The 8,902-nt window shown below is 53.3% G+C and overlaps 1 protein-coding gene across 1 annotated transcript; it reads right to left on the bottom strand.

Annotated features, from left to right (window-relative positions):
• Positions 1–7,226: 7,226 nt before the first annotated feature.
• On the bottom strand, positions 7,227–8,643 carry BZA05DRAFT_445378 (uncharacterized protein; the record flags this gene model as incomplete). Its single annotated transcript, XM_051486992.1, has 2 exons — positions 7,227–7,331; positions 8,392–8,643. The coding sequence occupies 2 exons, from the start codon at positions 8,641–8,643 to the stop codon at positions 7,227–7,229; spliced, it is 357 nt and encodes a 118-aa protein (XP_051339211.1).
• Between the last annotated feature and the right edge of the window lie 259 nt (positions 8,644–8,902).

Raw genomic sequence — 8,902 nt, 5'->3', positions numbered from 1 at the left:
TCTTCATCTTCTTTGCTGTGGCGTGAGTGGAGGAAGGGAGTGGGGTGTGCACGATTCCACCTGGAAACCTTGAAGTACTCTACTTTACTCTACTCTACCTACTCTACTCTAGAGTATTGGCTCTTGCGTGTAGCACCAGCCGAGGCTGGCGATGTCACGAGTACATCTACTCTACACCCGCCGCCTGCACACTCCCCGAGAGAAAAAAAAACACATCCCCCCGCAAGCTGCTATCCGTCTGTTGCTCACGGCTCACCGGAATGTTGGGACAGCTTGTGCATCAACGAGCTCGAACACGGGAACGAATGGCGAAGCAAAGCACCACGGCAGCTGTTCTACAGGGATACATGCGGTGTACTTCGAAGTATGTACATACCCACGATATTCCTTCCTGCCGGTGTTACGGCAAAGGAAAGAAAAGCAGCGGTGACGTTGCGATGTACAATCATATTCAATCGATTCCGTCTTAACTCGTGAAATCTCAGGTCTCAGGTCTCAATCTCAGTCTCAGTCTCAATCCACGTGGACGTTCATCCGGACCGCGCGTTTCCTCCGTTCTCAGACAGCTTAGTGCCTACACACAACCGGAGATCGCGGCCCTGAACAACAAGTGGTCCCGGACTAAGACTTTCCGATCTCCTGCATGCACAGTGCGGGGATCTTCGTAGATACATACGGAAGCTGGATGGGTTACTCTAAAGTACTGGTATATGCCATGTCCTCCCTTGCGCGGAGTCGGCCACGGCGGGCGGCGGCGGCGAACGGTAAACGGTGAGAAATAGTTACCTACCTAGCTGCCGATTGGCAAAGTTTTACGCGCTGTTTGCTGCTTACCTGGGTACTTGCTTACTTCTTACAAGCGCTGTCTACAAACTTTCCAACGCAGTGAGGCTCGCCGACCGATTCCATCATCCACCTCTGAGCCCGCCCGACGCCGCCGCAGTGAGGCAGGAGGCATGGTTGGTTCGTCCCGCAGCATTCCTGCATGCTCGCTCCCGACGAAGTTTGCCTGGCTCCACAGCAGATGCAGACGTTGAGCAATATGACGAGCCCGAGTTGCGTCGTTGAATCGAGCAGGCCTAAACGGTGGGGCATGATGGAGAGGAAGTTTAATTCTTCGCTGCTCGTGCCAGTTATAAATAGTACCCTCCGCTCGCTGCGGGATCACCGCGGGATCATGGATGAACTTTGTACAGTACACATCGTATTTGATGTGACAGTGGAACGTTTTTTACTCTACATGCACTCCACTCCGCTCGTATCGTTGCCAAGGCGAGAGAAAAAGAAAGAAAAAAACTCTTCACCGGGGCTCACTCGTCGCATCTCACCACCAGCTGAGTTTTCTTGCTTGCTCGCTGTTGCGGGTCCCCTATGGTGCAGCCATCAAGCCCAACAGCTACGTCTTCGATCCGCGGGAAACCCTGAAGGATTCTGCTGCAAGGCGTCACGTATCGAGCCCACCACCCATTCCGGGAAAGATGTCCTTGCCCGGGCGGCAAAATACTAAACCCGAGCATTAATACGGCGTCGACTCAATGCGTGGCCAAAGAAAAATCCGTATTTCCGTTGGCCCGGACTGCGCTCATACCACCATAGGTACACCCGTCTGAATGCACGTGTCGGGTCGCAAATGTTTCCGCCCCCGTATGTAGAGTACACACATACGATCCCATGCAACAACGCAGTCTCTGTGAATGTCGACTCTGATACACGCCAGTCCCCTAGGCTAACGAACAACATACGCGGCATCACCAGAGCCCTCGCTTGTTTGCCGCAAGCCTGCTCTAACCACTACCACTGGCTTCCCTTCCGGCTTCTCCTGGTCTACTATAGACTCTAGAGTACTGTATACCTATTATTAGAATGACCTCCGCTGACTATTGCGCGGGATAGAGTGTGTACCCAAGTAACTACTAGTATGTATCATCCTACTCCTGAAGCTGGAGGTTCTCCACTGGAAACTAACTGCCAGAAACATGTCTCGAAAGGTTCCAGATGAGAAGATCCGATCCGGCAATCTCTCCTACCAGTGCCGATTCGAAGACAGTGCTTGCTCGGGTTAGGGAACTACATAGTTGCCATACCTACTCTACATACATACAAAACCTGAGAGTTGGCAGTCGCTCTATCCAGGCTTACTTTCCCTAGTTGATACTAGGTAGGTAAGTGGGCTGGATAGACGCTCGGACCAGTTATTTGTACTACGCGGCGGCGATGGTGGTGACTAGTGAGGTACCTATCCGACCGACACCCCCACTCTATGTATGTATGTAGACGGTACATCATACATCATACGCTGACGATTGAGTTGTTGGGATCTCCAAACGTGCCGCGCGCGCGGTCGCATCCATCCGGGCTTATGTTATTTTTCCGAGCCGAAGCGATCGGCACAGGTGCAAGTACACATGCCGAGGGAGTCACCACAAATACTCTACATATATCGGGGTTTCGGAATCCGCACGACGATTGGAATTTGGAAGAAAACATAAGGCTCGGAGTTAGAGGCCCTAACTAAGCGTTGCTTGGCGGTAGTCCTCTGAGAGCACCTACAGACCTACCTTGCCTTCTACCTACCTACATACAAGCCCAGTCTTGTCTTCGATTGCACTCAGGCTTCACTGCACCCTTGTGGCACATTCCATATAAAACAACAGATCATATATCCAGCATTTGAACTGCAGGTACCTGCATGGCATAGCATGGTGCAGGATACTTTTGCCAGAAGGGTCCCAGGCAGTCCCAGTCCCAGTCCAGTCCAATAAACGACAGGGGCAAATCGACGGTTCCAGAGTCCAGACAGCCGATGATGACGATGACGATGATGATGATGGGCGGGCGGGGCGGGCGATTTGGACGCGGGAGCCATCGTAATACATACCGGTACATATGGTGACGAGGAATAAGCAACGAAAAATTACACACGCACACACACACAGAGAGAGAGAGAGAGAGAGAGAGAGATCTGATAGCCTGATAGCTTGATAGGACAGGTTCGAGCTCGAGTTCGCGTTCGCGTTCGGATTCAACGGCTGCCGGAGATGAATCGGATATCTATGCTCTAGATGGGCGAATGAATGCCAAGTATTCAACTAACTATCGCTCTACCCCCGGCAAAGCTCCTCGCGGCAAAACTCCATCATCCACCCACCACAGGCAGTATCTATCGGCGAGCCTCTAGGTACTCGTGCCAAGGTCTTTGACGAGAAGGTCGCTATCTAGTATATATCGATAGGTATGTAGACTCCACTCTTTCAAGTTTCCATTCTTCACCTACCTACCCCAACCGGCAACATTCCCTTATTCACGTCCCCAAACGGCATCCATAGTACCTAGCCCACCACGGCCGTGCTTCACGAAGCGAAAGCGGAATAAAAAAAGAAGGGAAAAAAGGAAAAAAAGCACATAATTGCTCTTCAATCGGGAAGTCCCCCGGAGTGCCCTGGTTATGTAGAGTACATGGTTCAGTCGGCGCCACCCGGGGCTACTAGTTAACAAGTAGGCGTGCTTCTCGAAGATGTTCTCTTCCTCTTGCCTTAACTGCCTCGGGGTCCTAACTGCGATGTATGTATGCAGAGTCGAGTTCAGCGCACCCAGTCCCCAGTCCCTCGACCCTTGACTCTTCTGTTGTTATGTAACGGCCCAGAGCACGTCATGAATGCAGGATGAAGTCTGAAGCCTGAAGCTCCCAGCGATAGTGATGTAGGTAGGTAGGTAGGTTTCACCGCCGTCGCCACAAACGAAATACAACACGACATGAGAGCCTAGAGGCGGTGGCAAAGGTGTGGTGATGGTAGGTGTATTTGCTTTTCTCGGGCAATAGGTACCTAGATCGATCAATGCTCTGTGCTGGTCGAATTGGGCATTGAGAAATAACTGTACTAGGGATAGGTAGGAGGGCAACACAGAAACATTATTGTGCCCATCAAGTCAATTCAACCTCCCCACGGGGAAGAAGACATCGGGCGTGAGCACCTTGGTCCTTGCGGGTATGTGGAGTGCTACATATAGGTAGGGAGTATAGCTGGCGCCTCACCCGAGGCTTGCGGGGTGAGCCGAAATATACCTATAGCGGTGCGAAAGGGCCTACCTATATCTATCATCGAGACTTTTCCGTGTTACATGACGATAAATAGACCTCGAAGGCGAACTGCTGTATTGGCACTGGAATATCGGTACGCGGGGTAGGATGCACCTAAGTAAGTGTGTTTATTGGGGACGGATCGATTAGGTACCTAGTCCGGATCATGCCGTACCGTACCCTCTTCATTAACCGATTTTCGTATTGATGTACGAACATGCCATCTTCTTCTTTTTTTCTAGCGAAGAAACACAAACATGAAATGGCTCGGACTCCGACTCGGCGGAGACACTGGCGGGCAGCAACTCCTATCCCTTCCCTTCCGTGCGCTTCCTACCATCTCCGGTCTGTGCCTGTGACGCGCAGCGCCTATAATAGCAGAGGACAGGAGAGGCCAGGACAGGAGAGGCCAGGACAGGAGAGGCCAGGACAGGAGAGGACAGGAGAGGACAGGACTCGGGAGAGAGATCTGGGGCGAGTGACAGCTGTTTAGTCGACTGACTGGCTAGTGACCACGCTCGACCGACCGACTGACTGGCTAGTGACCACGCTCGACCGACCGACAGGCCGGAGCAATGCCCGCGCTCCAAGTTCCAAGCAATCCATGGGCCATCTCGAGAAACTAGGTAGGTACGGGTCGTCAAGCATGGCCCATGTTCTCGTAGTCGTATGTACTGTGCATCGTACATCGGGCTTCAAACGTGGTCTATATGGTCTATATGGTCTGTATCCGGACCAGCGATCCAGATAAAGTCCCCCGCGGGCCTAGAGCTCCTGGGGGTTTCTCGCAAGCTTCCTCGGTGGCGACTGGCGGTGGACAGGTCATGGCAACTGACTCGCGCTCCTCGAGGCACCCCCATTCGCCAGCCCTAACTCGTGTCTGCGGCAGGAACTATCGTGGGTGGAGAACAGCAGAACAGCATCCGTATTCTTCCCAGCACATGCAGGTACCTAGCGACAAGTTCCAGGAGGCGAATATAGGTTATATTTGGAAGTTTTGTACCTGCTCTCCCTAATCGAGCACATCCACAAGTAGTTGGGATCTCAACCTGATCCTTCTATGCGGTACATACATCCTATCTCGATCTTGTACGATACAAGCTTTACTCCGAACGATACCCTAATACCTTGATAGTTACCGTGCGCTGATCGTGGTCTCCAGTACCAGGTTTCGCTGCAGCCTGCAGGTTTTCCAGTATTCCTCCGGTCAGAAAACCGTGGCCTACAACTCAACAGGGTGATCGCCGAACACAGAATCCTCGGGCACTTCCCCAGCGCTGGGGAGCAAAGCCAGGCGAAACGGGGTTTGGATTTTGCGTCCGGGGCAACCCCGCTGGTGCACCATGTCGGTGTCCGGGTGGCTTCGTGGGGGGAGGGGGAGAGGCATGCGCCTCAAGGGATTTATCATTGGCGGGCTCAGGAAGTAGTCTACAGCTGAGGACCGTCTCAATCGCAACCCCGCCCCCGCCCCCGGATCGTGGAATCCAGTTTCCTGGCTGGCAGCTATCTACGCTACCGGAGAACCCGCCGATGCTCCCTCTCTCTCTACCGTGGATAGAGACCGGAGTCTGGACTCGGCGTTTCATAGGTCACGGTGCCATTCATTCTGTGCTGGGACTTGAGGGGTTTTCGGAGGAGCTTGCGCTGAACGTGGTGCGGTTGACCGGGCTGCACATCACAGGAATAGCATACCAGAATTGGCAGTGGGACAGCTCTATCCTCCGCATCATCAGGGTGTCTTTTCGGATTATCTTACGCTACGGGAGGTGCAGGAGGATCAGAGTCTCCGATTGGGAGTCTGGGACCGGCTGCAATACCGGTATACAGTTCACTACATACAATAAACGAATTCCACCAGAACAGTCCAGAAGATCCCGCCAGCAGCCGGCCGAAAGCCCTAAGAGAACACGCCATCACCCTCACCACTCCACTCATCCCCAACAGCGCCGCACACCTACGGCGAGATCACCTCCTTCTCCCTGGTCCTCTCCTCTCTCTCTTTATTTCCATGGCCGGAATCATGCGCTGCAGCGCAGGCGTCATGCAGTGAGAGCACTCAGACGCCATTCCCACGCCGGTGCCGCGTGGTTACAGTTCCTCAAGGCCGGCCGGTCGTATTTTCTTCCGGTGCTGGCCTGTCTCGATCTCCGTCACCGGAAACACCAGCCATATGTACCATACTATACCATACCACCTCCGGAGCCGCGAGGTGGGTATTAGTTAGATATCGCTCTTTTGGCGAATTCACGGAAGATCCGTGTTTCAAGGGTTATTGCGAGGTTGATGGTCGACGGTCTTCCTTCGGATAAGCTGCCGATGACGAGTGCACCGCACCGACCCTCTCCTCTCTCTTGAAGTGCCAGGCTGCCAGCGGCACTGTCGATATCTAGCTGCCAATTGCCCAATGCCTAACAGTCAGTCAGTCCTTAGTCTTACGCCTTGCCGGAGAGTGCCTTATGTGCACATACATACCCATCGTCGCCCCGCGCCGCCCACAAGCTCAGAATCCAGATAGTTATTGCAAACCCAGACCCAGACGATCCACGCGACGTTAATATATCGTAAGTACGCATGGGATGCTTGTGGGCCGGCATTACATACCTACATACAACGACGCTTGCCCCTTCCCTGCAGAATTTCTTCAACTTCCCCGCCGTCAGGGCTGCGGAGAGTCGATGACGAGGATGATGCAGGTAGTGAGAAGCCTAGGAAAGGGCGGAATCATTGAAGCGCGAGGAAAGAGGAGGGAAACGTGTTGTTCGCTGTCCATGTCCACTAGGTATGTGGCTACCCCACAGAGTTAGATATCGGAAGTGGGTGTAAGGGGAAAGCTCGCTGGGATCGATCGCGCACAAAGGCAGGGTGTATGTACTATAGCACTGCTGGCCCTGGAGCTTATACCGGTATCCAAAGTGAGATACATGATTCTGTTGTAGTGGGGCAGAACTTTAGAGCGTCCATGGCCCTACAGGGTCTGCTGTTTGACTCATGTATCATATATCACTCGATTACGAGACTCGAGCACTTTTTCTAGTCGATAGTCTAGTGTTCACAACACTGGGCAGCGGAACCTACATGTCTCCATCCGTAATGCAGGGTCTGCAGACGTTCCTTCCACCTGCTAGAGCCTCTACTATAGATCGCACACTTAAGCTTCTGGTTCCGCATTGCCGTGATCCTGAAATCCTACCGGCTGAAGGTTCAAGGGATCCATTCTCTCAGGAGTCAGGGTCAATTCACTTTCTCTAAGCGGCTGGATTTGTACATATCACAAGTACCTAACCAGCAAAAGCCAATCCCAACCCCGATATACCGGTAAAGGTACGTGCCTTTTTCACCTATCCTGCCTGATTGGGAGAATCCCACCCCCGTGACGCGCGTCTCTGGATCCGAGCTACGTATTCGTATAATACCCATTATCAGGGCAGTAACTACCTACACCTCCAGACTTTCGATCCAATGGGATTTGAGGGGGATAAATACCGGTCCCTGGGTTTGGTGCCTAAAGTTTCTTGAGATACCCACCTCCTACATAGCATTTGGTACCTAGAGCTTCGCCCTGTTCCAGACCCCCGGTAGGCGAAAAGAACCGAACCGATGTGGTGTGTATCTATTATCCTCCTGAGTGACGCGCGCGAGTACAGTATTATGGGCTGTAGAATGTGTACTTAGGTTGTCACTGGCGGCGGTGTTGAGCGTTTGTGGCCACTGGCGACGAATACCGTAATCTGTCAATCGGGCCGGCCGGCCCACCATAGGACCTTTTGTCGCTACTTTCCGGAACCCAACCCATACAGTACGGACACTCTGCGCAGGGCTTCCTATGTACAAGCTTTGCGATGGCGATGTAGTTAGTTCACTGCTGGAAATATCTGACCGCATCTCCCGCATCGCATCGCACAGGTAAAGGTTGGTTGGCTAGTACTGGCCCAAACAACATGTGACACCGGTAAATCGGTCACCCATAATTACGACGTGAATTCAAAAATTATTGATCCCATAACTCCATCGTCGCTAGTGATATCGTGATGTCTCACAGAGTTGCCCTAATCCCATGCCTATCTGCTTTCCCGTCCCGACCCTAGCTCGGTATGTACCGACCGTGGTCCGGCCGACATCCCACTAACATAGGTACAACGACAACGACATAGCAACCCCCCTCCTCCACCGTGGTATCTGGTATCATCCTACAAAAAAAAAAAAACTCCGACTGAGAGCCACAGCACGAATCAGTTCAGTTCCCATCGCTTTCCCCGGCTTCGGATCGGAGTCCACGCACGCACCTGAGCACCTCACTTCACGGCCAAACCGACCGTAGTCCCGGTCCTAACCACGCCCAACTCTCCCGTGCTCTTCTGACGCTTCCATCCCGCCCACGTCCTCCTCCTGGCGACGACTGGCATAGCAGGGCGCGTCTCGACCGCAACCAGCTTCCGCAGCACGGGCGTGCGCGAAATAATCGTGAGCGCGAGACTGAGCAGCCACACCTCGAAGGTGATGACCACGACGAGCGCGCAGAGCACCAGTGCGCAGAGCGCCTCGAGGATGTAGGGCGGCGATGGCATATTGGAGGATGGTGTTTATCGTTGGAGAGAGAAGGAGAAACGCTGGATGGATGCCCACCGGGTCGGACGTAATGGCTGCCGGCTTACGGTGGTGCAGCTGCGCTGCGCTACGCAACGTCATTGCCTCGCTTGGCTTGGCGCGGCGCGAGTGAGAGATGTGCACGGCTGAGTGCACTGCCGGCTTCATACGTGGCTGGCAACCAATATTGAGGGAGTGGTAAGGCATAACTAAAGGTTGTTCTTTCCGGCGGTTGGCTAG

This window comes from Tricharina praecox (genome assembly GCF_024521635.1).
Source record: "Tricharina praecox strain CBS 144465 chromosome Unknown BZA05scaffold_13, whole genome shotgun sequence".
Classification (NCBI taxonomy): domain Eukaryota; kingdom Fungi; phylum Ascomycota; class Pezizomycetes; order Pezizales; family Pyronemataceae; genus Tricharina; species Tricharina praecox.
The sequence above is the reverse complement of the archived record's forward strand: the minus strand, read 5'-3'. Positions and strand labels throughout refer to the sequence as shown.